This window comes from Hydra vulgaris, chromosome 13, assembly GCF_038396675.1.
Source record: "Hydra vulgaris chromosome 13, alternate assembly HydraT2T_AEP".
Taxonomy (NCBI): Eukaryota; Metazoa; Cnidaria; class Hydrozoa; order Anthoathecata; family Hydridae; genus Hydra; species Hydra vulgaris.
Window position 1 is genome coordinate 55,485,079 of NC_088932.1, and position 18,311 is coordinate 55,503,389.

The window sequence follows — 18,311 nt, forward strand, 5'->3', positions numbered from 1 at the left end:
TTAATAGACAAGAGTTTTGTTCGTTTTTTGAAAATGAAACTAATTGAAAATAATCAAGTCCTTCAGTTTTTGGAGAAAAAAGAGGAGTTATCATCAGAGTGTGGGCTGCTAAAAAGTTCATCTTGGTTAAGAGATTTTGTTTTTTTAGTAGATATAACAAATCTTAACAAATTGAACACATGACTAAAAGGTAAAAATAGCCTATTCCCAACACTTTTAACCAGGTCAATGCTTTAAATTATAAAATAGAAATTAAAGCTACTTGCTAACTGCTTAACTCAGGAGTCTTGATTTTTTTTCTAACCCTTCAAACATACCAACTTGAAAATTCAAGCTTTTTGATAGACTATGAAAAATATAAACTCAAATCTCAGAGTCCTCTGATTCTTGCTATCATGACTTTGGCGCTGTAAAAATAATACTGTTCATCAATCACTTTGCAATCACAGGAAATGACATAAGTCACTATTTTCCAAAAATTCAATGGAAATCACTAATATTCAAGAAAACATCAGAGTAAAGGCAAAGTTTAAAATCCATCGTCCCCTGACCTCAAAGAATTCAGGAAATTTGATCCTAAATCTGAAATTTCAGAACTTAATGATATTGCACTTAGATTTGTCTGCAAACTTTGTTCAACTTACATTTGGAAAAAAACATTTTTATCAGTGAACTTTATTAAGAACAAGTACAGATCCACATGACTGACAATCTTCTGGAAAACTTGATTCTGCTATCAACCTTAAAAATGAATCCTGATATTAATAAACTATCAATATATATCAATATATTCTAAAATGTTCTAAATCTGTTATATATTCTAAATATTCTAATATATCAATATATTCTAAAAATAAATCCTGATATTAATAAACTATCAATATATATCAATATATATCAATATTTAACAATATATATCAATATATCAACAATATTCAAGTTCAAAGACCTATTTAATTATATTTACTAGTTTGACTCTGCAAAAACTACCCATTTATACTTAACTAAACATAATTTATTAAGTGCGTAAAATACAAAACATTCAGTTGTATAGTTCTATGATTTTTATGTCTAAAATTATTTAGAACTATTTTTTTTTTTTACTGAAAAAATTGCTGCCCCATCCCATGCCCTCATTCAATTTAAAGCCGGCAACTTTACGGCAGCAAGCTATAAGATAGTCACTATATGTACTGAAAAAATAAAAAAACGAAAATAAACATTCCTAAGATGTGAATAGTGTTCTATCAGCTAAAACAAATATTTTTGGATTTAGATGAGCTTTTGAGGTTCCTCTTACACACAAAAACTTTGATAGGTTCTAATATTAGTGAAAATTCAGAACTATGTCGACCAGGTACTCAAAAGATGCAGAACTAAATGCTAATTTTTAAAATAATATTGATCTTCATTTAAAGAAAAACATATATATATATATATATATATATATATATATATATATATATATATATATATTTTTTTTTTTTTATTACAAACCCCTTTCTTCTACATAGTTTGCAAAAAAGCAATAATTTTGGGTAATTTTAAAACTAGCATTTTATTTTGCATTTTTTGAGTACCAAAGTTGACATTTAGAGTAGAAAAAAAAATCTTATTAGGATTTATCCAAAATTTTGATTTCTATAGGAACCTCAAGAACTCATTTAATAAAAAAAGTAAGGTTATTTTTTTACTGAAAGACAATGAATTGCAACACAGGTGAACCTAATTTCAAATACTTTTTAAATCTCCCCACTTTATTATGTGATGTCCTCATATGTTCTACCTATTTTAATTGATGTATGTACACTTTGCATTCAACAAAACAAAAAATAAAAATAAAACAAAAATGAAAAAAACTTAAAATAAATAAAAACCCACATATTTTGCATTAAAAGAAAAAAAATTCAAGTCAATTAGTCCAAGATTTAATGTCAGTCAATATTTTGTAGGCGGATATTTGGTCAAGATAACTAGTTTTAGTGTAAATTACTTATTGATTAGCAAGTTAACTTTTATCATTGAAAATTGATACCTCTATCATAAAATATTGTAGCATAAAACAACTAAAGTTTCTCTGAAATTGAGCTTTCTACCCTGCAAAAACTTAGTTTTTTTTTTTACCATAGTTTTAACTGTAATGAATAATATGATTACATTGCTTTATACAATATACAGCAAAATTAGGTGTACATAGTCAACAAACAATTATGATCAATTAAATTATTATAAAATTAGCAAAGAAAATTAAAAAAAACACCTATGCAAATATTTGTTAACCACCTACTTTTTTTAATATTAAATAATTCATTAAAAAAAGTCTTCACAAGAATAATAAGGACTAAGTAAGTTTTATATAGTTTTATTTAATTTATTTAATAATAATATTTTTTTTTATTTAATAAGTATTTAATATTTAACAACCTTTTTCAAGTTATCATATTTAAATTTAATATAAAACAATATTCCATTTTCACAAACAACTCCCATCCTATACCAACATTTAACTTTTGTAAGACAGCTTCCATTGTAACAATTAACTTAACGACAACTTAATTTGCAAACAAGATAAATCAATTTTGAGTATACTTAGTAAAATGCAGCAACTGCTAATGCTAACGATTATTATTCTCTTTTTTTACTGATTTTGAATTTTAAAATATATATAAAAACACTAGAAACCATACAATCTATTTATAGGCGTATACAAAATTTTGTTTCTGAAAAATGCTATTGGTGTGTTTATTTGCTGTCGAACAAGAAGCAAAAAAAAGTTCCGACGGGTTAAAACAAGCCGACATTTTGTTTTTTTTACGGCACTAATTAATATTAATTTCTGAAAACATTTTTATCGCCCGACTTAAACTCAACATATTGAGGTCATGTCAAGATTAAGATTCAAAGATCAGAGTTCAACATGATTCTAACATCAGACCAATGTCATTGTCAAGAACTTGAAGGATAAATGACAATAATTAATTTATACCTTTTTAACTTTTCATTATTATTGTATTTTTTAACTAAAACAATAAGAAGAAATATTATTAAAACAACAATAATAGTAATGTTTATTTTATTACATTCTCTTCAACATCATTAAGTTTTAAGTAACCGATTAAAAGTTGTGCGCTTTCGAGTTTATCGTTTTGGTAAAATACCACTTTCAATCTTATTGGACGTGGCTGGTGGAGACCCACTTGATGTCGAAGGTCGAGACTCACTGGATGTCGAAGGAATATCCAATGACTAAGTCTCAACTGGTTCTTGTTATTGAAGTGCAGTAGATTAATTCAATGAGCTTAAATGAGTTGTTTTAAGGTAACTGAAGGTTAATGGCGCGAGATGACGAATAGAAACATTAGATTCACGACCGTTGGCATGCTTAATTAGCACATATTGTGAGTTTGCTTCCATTAGGAATACCTTATCTACATCAAATATTTATACTTCAAATTTTTATCATGTCACTTAAAAAAACTTGCCAGGTTGCGCGAGGCATAACGGGATCCAGTGTTCTGTAGCAGAACGTCTTTGATACGAAAGGAATTGTTTATGAGGAATTTCATTAGTAGTGGTGTTGATTAAAGAAGAGTTATTTAACAGTAACGCTTTTACACATTTTTAGTTTATCTATAAAACATGGGGTTTTTCCTGAAACCTTAAAAATTACTAAGGTTACACCAAGTTTTAAAACAGGTGAACCTGCTGATGTTTCAAATTACAGACCATTCTTAATTCTCACTTGTTTCATCTAGATTTCGGAGCATATTATGTATAACAGACTTTATTCTTTTTTAAATACCAATAATGTTCTTTACAATACACATTTTTGGTTTAAATCTGGTCATTCAACCAATCGTACATTTAATATTTAAAGCCTTTGATGAAAAAAAAAGTTTACCTTAGGCGTTTTTGTTGATCTAAGTAGGATTTTTAGTACGGTAAATCATAATATTCTTTTATATAAACTTAAAAAATATGATATTAGAAATTCTAACTAAGTTGGGTTTGGAAGTTATTTAATAAACAGGAAATAGTACATCTCATTTAATGATGGAAAAACGGATTTAGCGTCAATTATCTGCGGCATTCTTTAAGGATCGATCCCAAGGCCTCTCTTATTTCTCATTTATGTAAACGACTTGAGCAAAATTTCAAATATCTTAAATTCAATCCTATTTGCAAACGATACTAACTTATTTTATTCAAATAAAGAAATAATATTTCATTTGAAAGAGTAAAGAAAGACCTTGCTAAACTAAATGAATGATTTATAGCGAATAAATTATCTGCAAATATATATATAGTGTTGGACAAAACATTTGCAACCAACATCGAACAATGCTAAAAAGTGTTCCTTATTTTACATGTCTTAAAAACGAAACGAACTATCTTACCACAGCAAACAGTTCAGGAGTCTGGAGTCATAGCATGTCATGACATAATCAATCAGCTGACAGGTGACAGCACACAGGCAGAATTTCGTTGACAAGTGCCATTTTGCAGCGGACAAAACAAGTGCAACTTTTTTGGTTTGTTTCATTTTCTTAAGTCTGGTCCGTGTCAACGTCACGGAAGTTTTTTAATAATTAAAAGAGAAGCATGCAGAAGCTTCCAGAAGTGCAGAAGTTTCCAAAAGAAGCATCTGGAAGCATCCAGAAATATCCAGAAACATTCAGAAGCATCTAGACGCATCCAGAAGCTTCCAGAAGCATCGAAAAGAAGCATCTAGAATCTTCCAGAACAGGTTCACACAGGTTCATTTTACTATATAAGAGACATGTAAATCGACATGTAATTCAGTCAGTATATGGAAGTCAATCAGTCAGTATTATCAAGACAGTTTATCGAAGTGAGTTTTATCAAAGTGTTTTATCGAAGAACATCAATACAAGAAGTGAAATACAACAAGTGTTTCATTACATCAATACAGTCCACAACCAACAAAGATGTTGTGTTCCACTGAGCATTATTGTATCATCACAAGGTAAATGTAACACGGTAAGCCTTGAGAAGCGTGATTATTTATTTTTATTATTTTTATGACTTCAAGTGCAAAATGGCTCCCGACAGTCTTGGATTGGAACTAAGAAAGAAAATTATTGGCGATTACGTAAGTGGAATGTCACAAAAAAGTAATTGTGATAAATATCGCGTGAAAAAATGGACCGTATCAAGACTATGTTCTGAATATCGTTCTACGGGGAAGTTGGCAGCAGATAACAAAAGTGGAAGACAGCGTTCCACCACTTCAAGAGAGGATTCTATGATCGTCAGATCCGTCAAGAAGGGTCCCTGGATATCATCAGTCGAGATACAAAAGCAATTAGAGCTGCCTGTGTCGGACCGAACAATCAGACGACGTGCTGTTGAAGCCGGATTGTTTTCTCGACGCTCTGCAAAGAAACCGCTGATTTCACTAAGAAACCAGAAGAAAAGACTCCTGTTTTCTAATGTGATGAATTGAAGTTCAACATCATTGGAAGCGATGGCATTTGCCGTGTACGTCGACCGGCCGGAAAACGCCTCGATTTACGTTACTGCCATAAGCCACATTTTCTGCCAACGGTCTAGGTCCAATATATTGAAACAATGGAATAATGGACCGTTTCATGTATAAAAATATCTTAAAAGATGTTATGTTACCTCATGCTGAATGGAATATACCAATAAAATGGGTTTTTCAGCAAGACAACGATCCGAAACAAACTGCAAAAGTAGTCAAGCAGTTGTTTCAAGACAACCACCTATCGGTGATGGATTGGCCGCCTCAATCTCCGGATCTCAACCCTATCGAGAACCTGTGGGAGATCGTCAACAGCAGAATTAACCGTGAAGGTGTTTGTAATAAGAATCAACTGTTTGAACAAATCCAAAAGGCCTGGGCATCGATACCACAAAGTTTCATTGATCACCTGATCGAATCTATGCCTCGAAGATGCAAGGCTGTGATCAACAACAAAGGATTCGCCACGAAATATTGATAGCGAAATACAGCTTGGTTAATATTTTATCGAGTTGCACTTGTTTTTTCCAGAAGGAAATCAACTTTTTTTAATACTTTTGATTAATTTATTAATTTTCGTGTACAAATAATGAACTTTGTGATGAATAAAACTTGAAGAACTTTGTCTCTAAACAGTTACATAGTTATTTCTCTAAACTGAAAAAATGCAGCACTTTTATATAAAGAAACTAATTTAGCATTATTTGGTTGCACTCGTTTTGTCCGATGCTGTATATATATATATATATATATATATATATATATATATATATATATATATATATATATATATATATATATATATATATATATATATATATATATATATATATATATATATATATATATATATATATATATATATATATATATACATATATATATATATACATATATATATATATATATATGTGTGTGTGTGTGTGTATATATGAATTTTTTGAAAAAATCTCAAAATATATTAGGTGTTTTCATCGATTTATCAAAAGCCTTTGATACCATTGACCACAAAATCCTATTTAAAAAAATAGAGTATTATGGAGTTAAAGAAAATATTTTAACGATACTTAAAAGTTATTTAAGCAACCGTAAACAGTTTGTTTACAGTAATACAACTGTTTCTTCCAATTTATTAGATATAACAACCCTCAAGGTTTTTTACTAGGACCTCTTCTCTTTCTAGTTTACATTAATGATCTCCCTAAAGCCTCAAATTTAATAACGGTTATGTTTGCCGATGATACTAATCTCTTTTTATCTCATAACAACATAACAACATTATTTCAAAATATGAACATTGAGTTAACAAAAGTTTCTGACCGGTTTAAAATGAATAAGCTGTCACTGAATGTTGTTAAAACTAAATAGATACTTTTTCATCAAACTTTTTCAACAAAAATAAAAATAAACTGCTGCCTCCTGTCATGCGCTTACTTTTTATTGACAAAATAAAAAGAGAACTAACTACTAACATTTTAGGAATCGATGACAACCTTTGTTGGAAGTATCACAATGATTTGTTGGAAGTATCACCTCTAGTATTGATGAAAACCTTTGTTGGAGGTATCACCTCTAGTATTGATGACAACCTTTGTTGGAAGTATCACCTCTAGTATTGATGACAACCTTTGTTGGAAGTATCACCTCTAGTATCGATGACAACCTTTGTTGGAAGTATCACATTGATTTGTTGTGCAACAAAGTTGCTCAAAATATAGGAGTAATGTAGTCTTTATCGTCACTAGAAGCATGTTGCTCGTCTTATCAATTATAAAGATCGATTTACTCATGCCAAACCATTATTATTTCAAATGAAAATTCTTAATATTTATCAGCTGAATATTTTTAATGTACTTTGTTTTATCTACCAATGTAAAACCAACGCATCTTCTGATTCTTTTCATAATCTATATACCTTAAAAAATAAAAATAAATATAACTTAAGAAATGATGATTTGGAAAGTCATGTATTTCATATCAAGGAGCTATTCTTTGAAACAAAATAGTTTTGAAAAATTTTGATTTTTCACATGAATGGCATTATCTTTCATTCAAGAAAAAACTAAAAGAAATTATTTTATCTTTTAAAGACATATTTTTATATTTTTAAATTCTTCTGAAAATGAATATGAAGCTTATTACATAAGGTAATGTATAATAGTATATCTAATACACATCTTATGTGTTTATGAAAACAGTACTTTTTAAAATATTTTTGTATTTATATATAAAAGTATCAAGAACTTCTTTATACCAATTTTATTTATACATTCTTACGAAATTTTTGTTCTCGCTAATTATTACTAATTATTACTACAACATTGTTTTTTTTTTAATTTTTACTACAACATTGTTTTATGTTAATTCAATGTACTTAATATTCACGAGCTGATCTCGATTTTGGAAAAATAAAACACCTATACCCACACGCTTTTGAATAATGAGCTAAAAACTATTTCATTTTTTAATCAACTTAAAAATAGACTTAAGCTAAACCTTTTGATAAATGATAATGAATTATAATTTTTTAAGGCTTTTGATTAGGAGTTATGAACGTTTTTTGATTAGCAGTAATCACTTTGTTTTTCTATATACTTTTAGATATATTACACTGTTATATTGCGTAATATATGTCTTTTTGTTGTATTTTTATTATAGAAATTTTTTTTTAAAAGGGTTTGGCGATAGGACCAAATTGTCTTCTTCTTGCCCCAGCAATGTATTTATATATTTTTATTGCCTGATTTTTTGAAAGACATGATTTATTAATAGAAAAGAACGAATGGAATGGAGCATCAGGCAAGAAACTCCATTATTTTAAATCAAGGAATCGTGATTTCAAAGCTAGTTTAATTGTTTTCCTAATGATAACCATTGTATCATTCTGCTTGACCATTTTCCTGAGGATTGTAGGGAGTTGTACTACTAGTAGCTATACCCTTATTTTAAAGAAAATTTTGTACATCATCACTCCTGAAGGAAAATCCTTTGTCAGAATGAATGTAGGCAGACATACTAAAAATAGTAAAGAGTTGGGAAAAGCAATCATTAACCGTAGTTAAGTCTATGTAGGCACAGGGAAATACAAATGGCAATTGAAAAAATCCATGAAAAATGGTGAAATATAAATTTATGAAATATATATTACGGGTAACTGAAGGAATAGATTCTTTGAAATCAATGTTTTGTCTTTCAAACTACTGAGTAGCTTTAATGAGTTAGGACTTTGGTGGTGTGTAGAAAGATGTTTTGCATTGTTTGCATATTCAACAGTTGTCAATAACAAACTTCACATCATCTACTGGAACGACAAGTTGCGAAAACGAACAAAATCATTCATTTTGGTAACACCCGGGTGGCATAAAGAATCGTGTAAAGATGATAAGGGTAAAAATGCTCATTGCTGAGGAGTACATACAATTAAAAGAATCAGGTGCAATATTTTTTATTCCTTTTTGGTAGAAAATGTCAAGGTTGTACCAAGAAAGCTCAAGACGCCATCGATATTTTTAATCATTTTTGATTTTACTCATATATTTTTTTTAAATATAAATGATACAGATTATAGATCAGTTAAAAGCTTGAAATGCTTCCCAACTAGTAGATGGCGCCAATGTCGAACAGGTTCTATAATAGCACATGCCTTATTTTCAATAGGGAGGTGTTATAGCTTAGATTGATGTAACTATGGTAAAACTGGTATACCATTTTGGTTAAAAAACCCAGCAATAGCTGTTTCAGGCACATCAGTTGCTAACTCGAATGGTTTATTTTCTTTATTAAAACACACAGCAGAGCACTCAATTTTTTTCTTATCTGTAATAAACGCTTCAATACATGAAGCGTCTAAAGGAAACGATTTAACTTTGACTAATCGGCCAATCTTCTTAAAGAAACAAGGGATCCAACATAGCTAGTACAAAAATAAACTTAATGTTTGCTTCAGGCATTTTTTGTCAACATGAACAGGTTATTTTTGAAGTAGTCGGAGTTACTCAGTGTCTAGCTTGAATTGTCGATGACAAAATTCATAGCCGAGAAGGTTCAGGGATGTAGTAGAGAAAACACATTTTTCGTTGTTGTAAGATAAATTCTTTGCTTTAGCAGCTAAAAAGAAACGTTTGAATTTGTTGTCATGTTCCACTTGCGTCTTTTTACAGATTGTCAAATTATTAAGAAGCCAAAATATCTTTATATTTCTCATCAGCAATAATTGTCCATGGTTTTTTGAAACTGAGCTACTCCGTTTGTCACACCAAACGGTATACGCGTGAACTAATGTATGCTTCCTTCAGCTTCAAATACAGTATACAGGCGATCTTCTTATTTAATTGAGATCTTATGATAGGCTGATTTCAATCAATGGCACTAAAATACCAATAATGCGAAATTTTGTTTACAAGTTTATCTACTCGCGGTAGAGGGTAGGCATTAAGAAATGTAAAACGATTAATAGTTTGACTATTATCTATGGTTGGGCACTTTTTCGATTTTTTGTTTCTTGTAACAACAACTTGTGATCTCCATGGTGATGTTGAAGGTTCAATAATTCCTTCTTTGTAAAGGCGTTATACAATTTTTTATACGTCATACGATTTAATAAATTTTCTGTCTTCGGCACCATACCAGCACTGTAGAGGCTTGAGGTTTGAGGCTATTGGCTTTCAATCAGATGTGAGGTTTTCAAACAGATTCAGAGACTCTACATTTAATGTAGCAAGGACAAATACAAGAGGTACTCTCACTCCACTAAAATTAAGTGTTATACTTTGATGCTGAGACTGGAAATTAATGCCAAGAATATTATCAGCACAAAAATTGTTCAAAACATGTAGTCTTACATTGAAATTGCTTATATTGTTAATTTTCATGTCAAATAAACATAAACTTAACAATCGTAGTTCATATTCAAATTTGTGCTGGTCGTTCAAATCGTGTCGTTTTTTCAAATCATGCTGGTCGCAGAGCTTTGTCTATTTGTTCTTTGTTACACAATGATAATAAGTTGATAAAATTGTTATGAACTCGAAAAATAAATTGCAATAATTAAATACTTTTTAGCTTTTTATTAATGAATACAATAAGAAAAAATATTGATATAACAACAACGATAGTTATGTTCCATTTAATCACGGTCAGCATTTGATTTTTGAATGGGAGTAAAAATATCGAGCAAGTGCTTGTTTAGTGAGTTTAAATACTGAACAGTGAGCATTACGCTTTGATATTTAATAAAGTAATTTAATACCTCAAAATAAACTGAAGACAAAATATAAATCTAAGCTTAAAACGAGATTCGGTGGGTTATTAAATATTCGCGAGTTTTACTGAGCCTAAACTTACTAAGCCGGGATCTATAATTTAGTGCGTTATATGTATTAATGTAGAACATATATATGTAGTAAGTATATATGTAGTAACTTACTAAGCCAGGCTCTATAATACAGTTCTTGGCTTGAAAAATATTTATTGATGTAGCTTCTTGTAGCAAAAATGGCTTTTGATCCAATAGACGGTTGAAAGTAGAATTTGAATATATAAAACAAGAAAACTTCATTCTTGTGGTGTTTACATGCAAGCCGTAAAATTTTTTTATGGCTGGCTCGTAAGCACTCAAAAGCGTTTTCCAGTAACTGACAAGTATCAGTGTGTTGCCCAACGTTGATTGATGCAGTATCAAAGCACAATCCTGTAATGACAGTTTCACTGTAGTTGATAGTTTCACACTTTCAAAACTTGAGTGGCTGAAGAGCATCAATTTTTGTGTCTTGTTCAGTTCTAAAAAGCAATGCAGACACTCTTGGAAGTTTTGAATTACCATATATTGCCAACGTAAGCAAGATATGTTGAAGATTTGGGTAAGCGACAACGGTTTATCTATACTATCATCTTCATATAAACCTGTTTTTTTCTTACCTGAGCTGGCTGATATTAAGATTATTGCAAGTTATACATTTACGATTGTTCCATCATTTTCAAGTTTAACGCAAGATTGAGTTTTCAATTTTGTTTCAATAACCGTTTTTTTAAGCAACGCTAAAGTTTACTTTATTCCTAAAACCTTTTTTCATTAACTGTTTTGGATTTGAATTGTAAATTCAATCAGTATGGCAACTTGTCATAAACTCATTGCGTGCTGTATTTTATTGTTCTTTAAATTACTTTATGATTAAATACAAGATAAAGCACCTAGTATCTTGTCATGAAAGCAAACGGTCTACTGTTATATGTTTTAGCGAGTGTTTAATCAGAAAGACGGCGCCATTACTTCTAATCGCACGAGTACTATCGTTATTATCTCTAGCCAAATAAGTAGTAACGTTACTTTAACTATCATAAGAAAAACATTACTACCGTATTAACCTGCAAAATTATGCAGTCGTGGCGCAGTGGTTAAATTTCTGGCTCAACTTCTCTTATAATAACTCGTTACATTTTATAACGTATAAAAAACAAAAAACGTAATCTATATAAGTACTTGGATTATATTGTATTTTCAGATCGGTAATCTGTGCTATTCAAAAACTAAATATTTATTTCCTACCTTTCTCTTTCAACATCTAATTTTATAAGATACTATAGCTAGATTCATGTAAGTATCGATAAAATTACATTAATTTGTAAATACTAATAGGTTCAAATAAAGGCGCAAAATTTTAAAATGTACTTTTGACTTCTGTTTAATAGTTTTTTGAACTTCTCTGGCTGTTGTACAGCTGTTTTTTTTCCTAATTTTTCTGCGTTATATTTTTGTTCTTTATAAATACCCTCTATTCGTGCCTATGAATATGTCAAATTTGTTGTTTAACCAATTTCTGCAGATCTTAATGTGTGGTCCTTGTAAGGTAATAAACTGGAGGAGAACAATTTACTACTCCAATAATATTTGGAATAGTTAGATTTTAGTCCAGTAAGAAGTAACAAATACTTGATAGTAATTTGTTACCAATCTGTTAATAATACCAATCTTAAGAAGTTTCTCAAAAGCTTTCAAAGATTATTAATTTTGTTTTTTAACTTTTTATTTTTTATTTTTCAAAAAATCTTGTACAAAAAGTAGTTAATCACACCAGCCAACTTAAAAAAAAACTTGCTAGTGTTTATGTACGGGTTTAGGTGAAAGATGTTTGTAAGACATATGCCATAGCAAGATAAACCACTATAACAATATTGTTTAGAATAATTATAATATTATAGCAGCTATATTAACTATTTCTTGATTGGTTCTCAGCATAATAGTCATTATAAATTCTAAGCATAATAGTCATGATAAATGTATTAAGTGTCGTCTTTGTTCTCTTTTTGTTTCTAACCACTTCATAAATATTCTTAGTTGGTTTTTAACTGCTTCATAACTGTATTTTTTGCTAGATGCACTTTTGACTCATTATCTTGTCTTCCAGTCTTTTTGTGGTCTTTTTTAACTAATTATTTTCTATTCTTCTTTATTTATATCTTCGTTCTTTAAAAACAGCTACCCTTGGTCTGTGGTAACGGGTTACAAACCTCAAGTTACTATTGTAAGACATCAAGCTGGAATAATTTAAAAAAGAATAATTTAAAATTCTAATATTGATTGGAGCTAATTATAATAACAATAATTAACATTTGGTAATTAATAAAATAAGAATACCACAATCTAATATAATTGAATAAATTTAATGAAATAAACATATATTAAAAAAACCTAAATAAAAATAGCCAATTTGGTTGTGATTCAAATAAAAGTAACTTTGAGTCGTGCATTTTTAGGTTCAAGTTACTTTACATGATATTAAACAAATCTCCTTTCAGTGCGAGTTTTATTATTAGTATTATGATGTTATTATTATTATTGCTATTGTTATCATCATTTTTGTTGTTATAAATTACTTATGATTAAAAGTATAATATGAAAGTGATTTCTCAAACACTTAACCTACTTGTAACTAGGATTACTGTTTCTAATGAATTAAAAAAGGTGATATATGTCTGTCAACAAAAGATCAACTCCAAGAAAGATCCAAATTTTCCAACTAATTTTAATTAAAATTTTACTAGGAGGGTTAGAGACCCAAACCCTTCCCTCTCCTCCAGGGACGGCACTGCCTAGGACAATAAAAACGCATTTAAGCATTTACTTTAACATTAACTTTTTTTTTAGGTTTTAATTTTACGTTTTTGGAATAAAAAAATTATTTAAACATCAAACACTGAATATAAAATATCTTTTTCACGTTTAAATATTATCATTACAAAGTTTAATAGTTTTCTTTTATTAACAAAAAACTTGCTTCTACGTGTTGGTGGATAAAGTTGTTTGATTGCTGTCATGGGTGTTTAAATTAGAACTGTCAAGTTATTAATTTCTAAAAATTTTTCTTTAAGATTAATAATTTTATAAAAACGAAACATTTTGAAACAACAAATATTTGATCGTGGCTGATTGTATTTATTTTCGCGTCAATTGATTTTATTGTCAAAAAGTCATTTAATGTCGTAACTAAAAGTTTTGCATCATTCAAAAACTTTCTAAATGTGCGATAAATAGTTTTTAGTTAAAAGTTTAAAAAAAAGTACAAATAAAAACTCTGTTTATTTATGCGCAAGCTACAAATTTATTTATTCCACTTTAATTATAATAATAACAAAAGTTTATAAAAACAACAAAAATTTATAAGATGTTAAAATGGACAAAAATAAAGTCAAGAAACGGATCATTAGTTGACTCTTCCGAAATTGAAGAGTACTTTGCAAAAGACAATCAAGCAATTCCGATTTCTACTTCAAATGATATTGAATTTGTTGTTGGCTCTGCTGATAAAAAAAATTACCATGTTCGTAGAAAATCGTCAAGCACTCTGTACAGCAATTCTAGAAAAACCAGCAGCAACTCAGGTATAATTAATTCAGATAGTGAAACAAACCTAAATATTGAGCTTTTAACAGAAAATCTAAAAATCATTAGTGAATCAGAAGTTGATATTTCTAACAACAAAGAATATTCTAATGAAAAAGACGAGGAACAGCCTCAGATAAATTCCAATAATGGGAAAACAATTACGCCCAATAAAACTTTCAAAGAAATCACTTTTAACAATGAGTTCGATTTTGACACAACAAGCAACAGCAAAATCAAAAGTTATTCATTAGAAATTGATAAAAATCAAAATGATAATAAAGAAAATGATTCAAGTACTTTAAATAAAATCAGTAAAACTGAAGATATGCTCGAAGTTTGCTCATGTCATTGTATCATTAATGATTTAAAAGTCTCAAATCATCATCAAGTTGCTGACCATAACCCAAACTGTCACAAAGTAGCTGATAATAACCTAAACTGTCAACAAGTTACTGACCATGACTTATATTGTGATCAAGGTGCTGGTCATGAAAATCCCAAAATAAACTTAAATGATAACAAAATTTTTAATGAAAGTACACCTGATTGCAATTTAAAAAAATGTGAAAGTACGAATGATGTTCAAGATAAAAAAAAAAAAAATAGCGACAACAATTCTAATGTCCTTTTATCTAACGATAATAAAAACACGCCTGGTTTTATATCTGACGAAAACGAGGAAACATCTAATCTTGTATCTAACGAAAACGATAAGACGTTTAATTTTGTATCTGACGTAAACGAGAAGAATAAAACAACACCCATAAACTTTGCAAAACACAATAAAAATTTTAACCGATTTATTAGAACAAATTCAAAAAGAAAAAAATGGAGAAAAAAAAGTTTACTACAAATAATGAATGCTATTACAAGCAAAGAAGAGAACGATAGTACAACTAATGACCATCAGATTGTTGTAATGAACTTCATCCATAAAGATAAAAATAGCATAGAGGATATAAAAGCAATTGAGATGTTGATTTAAACTATTATTAATAACCTAAAGTTTTTAAAGGTATTAATATAGATATAAAATTAAAATTAACAAAAGCATCAACGCATTGAATTAATAGATATCTATTATAAGCTTATTTGAAACCTTTATAGAACGACATAATAAACAATATAGAGTCAATGGTGGTCCTAAGATAATATGAGTCATGTCAACAACTTGTCATTTTCTGGAGTGTTATTTTTAGAGGAACAAAAATGACTTGATAAGTTTTTAGTTTGTGATGATGTTGATCTTAGAGTATCATAGGTCACAAAGCAATATGTATATCAGTAAAAAATATTGACTAAATAAAAATGTTAGTTTAAACTAAAATAAACAATATAAAGAAAACAAGAGATTATTTTCATGATGAAAATTTTCACAGTAGCATAAAAAGTGTAACAAAGGATGCTGCAAAATAAAAATGAAAATTGAAAAATGAGAACACAGTAAAATATTAAGTGAGTTATAGTCTAACATAACGGATCGGCAACTTCAGCGAATATGTTTTAGTAATGGAAGTTTAGATTTCAGTGAATATGATCTGTGAAGAAGATCTTGATTTTGCTAAATAATCTAGAACAATGTTTGTTAGTAAACTAGGCTCTTTTTTCAATTTGAAAAATAATATAGTGTTTAAAAATGTGTTATTTTCGTGTGCTGAAGAAGATAAAAACGTATATTGTGACGCTACAACTATTTTGTTCTATTTTCAGATTTTTGAAGCTTGGGGTATAGCCATTGTAATTTACCTCAAAAAAGGTTTTTTTAACTTCCTTAAAATTAAGTTTTAAGTAAAGTAATTGCAAAAATAAAACTGTTATTATTTAATGTGAGATTTTCTAAAAATTTGATTCTTTAAATACTTATATCTCAAAACTATTAAATTAAAACTATTAAATAATTTTATTCAAAAAAATTTGAATAAAATTATTTTTAAACTAATGAAAAAAAAACTTATAAAATTTATTTGTTGTCTTTATTGTTGTCTTACTTGTTGTCTTACTTGTTGTCTTACTTGTTATCTTACTTGTTGTCTTACTTGTTTTCTTATTTGTTGTGTTGTTTTTATTTTATTTGTTGTCTTACTTGTTATCTTACTTGTTCTATAACATAATGTCTTACTTGTTGTCCTACTTGTTGTCTTACTTGTTGTCTTATTTGTTGTCTTACTTGTTCTCTTACATAATGTCTTACTTGTTGTCCTACTTGTTGTCTTACTTTTTGTTTTATTTGTTGTCTTACTTGTTTTCTTATTTGTTGTCTTACTTGTTGTCTTATTTGTTGCCTTACCTTTTTTGACATGTTGTAAAACTAGTACTAGTATAGAATTAATTTTTTTCTATCACTATTTAACAAAAAGTTGCTTTTTAAATAATGACGCCAATACAAAGTTGTTTTCATCATTGCACCCGTCATACCAATCAATGCCTAAACTTAATAAGTTATAAGTATTCTCTATGGCTGAACTCATGCAACAAAAATAAAATTACATCGGCAATAAATAAAGTTGTTTTAGGACAAAATAAAACCTAGTCGAATAGCTAATTTTTTTTGATAGTATAGCCAATTACATATTTTTGTTTTGCTTTAAATTTGCGTTTTAGGATGTCTATGCTTAAAGTAAAACTGTCATGTCTTATCGCTTCGTTTATTGATTGAAAATGGTAGAGTTATTAGCAAACAATATTTGAAAAATTTATTCTTAGGTAATCGTAACGATTACCTAAGAATAAATTTCTTCTTAAACTTGCCGTTAAAAATAATTACAATTTTTGTATTTGTAATAGTAAATAGTATATTCACAAGTCATTAAACATCATAAAAAATGTCATCGAACAAAATGAAAAAATAGATATAATAAACTCCAAACTTGATTTTCAATAACAAATGAACACAAAGCAAAACAGTAAACAAACAAAAAAATTCAAAGTTTTATAAAAACAATTTTTAATTATAACGGATAAGAATATTGTATTAAGAAATATAATATAAAGAAATTAAAAATTATAAGAAAAATTTGTATTTATTTATAATGAGAAAATTTTTTAAAGAACTTAAATCTTTGCATATAATAAGAAAATACATCATTTAATATTTAATATTTAATATTTTGAAGACCTCTAAATAAATAAAGCTCTAGAAGAACTCCTTCATGTTTTGGTTATTTAAAATTCTTTCTTTTAACTTGAAATTATTTATGTTTGCCAGCATTTTGATCTCGTTTCTGGTTGTTATATTCCATATTTAGGAGTCTCTAAAGGCGATAGAAAACTTAGTGGCTTCCAAGTGAGTTTTAATTTGAATATAATTATTAGTTACATATGTAGTAAGATATTTGTGCTGTAAAATTTTAAATAGCGTTTTAAAATATTTGTAATCGTATATTTATTAATTTTGCACATAAAAATTAAATGGTGATATATATTTATTTGGTAAACATTCAGAACTTTTAGATTAGTAAACAGTGGTTGTGAATGTCAAAAACAGTCTGCATTAGATTTTATTCTATGGCATGTTTTTGTTTGTTGAATAGATTTTCATTTTTGTTTTATTGGTGCTGCACAGAGGAATGTTAGCATAATTAAGAAAGCAAAGAATAAAAAAGAATAAAATATTTAATAACAATATTGAAGATCATATTATAAGATATATTTTATGCAAATTTTATTTAGATAAGTTTATATATATATATATATATATATGTATATATATATATATATATATATATATATATATATATATATATATATATATATATATATATATATATATATATATATATATATATATATATATATATACACATATATATATAAATATATATATGTATATATATTTATATATAGATGCATATATATATATATATATGTATGTGCATATATGTATATATATTTATATATAGATGCATATATATATATATATATATA

General features: G+C 28.1%; 1 protein-coding gene across 1 annotated transcript; it reads left to right on the forward strand.

Moving 5' to 3' along the window:
- The first annotated feature begins 14,166 nt into the window (after positions 1 to 14,166).
- Positions 14,167 to 15,372, forward strand: LOC136090025 (probable serine/threonine-protein kinase clkA). The gene has a single exon (XM_065816129.1). The coding sequence runs from the start codon at positions 14,167 to 14,169 to the stop codon at positions 15,370 to 15,372; it is 1,206 nt and encodes a 401-aa protein (XP_065672201.1).
- Positions 15,373 to 18,311: the final 2,939 nt, after the last annotated feature.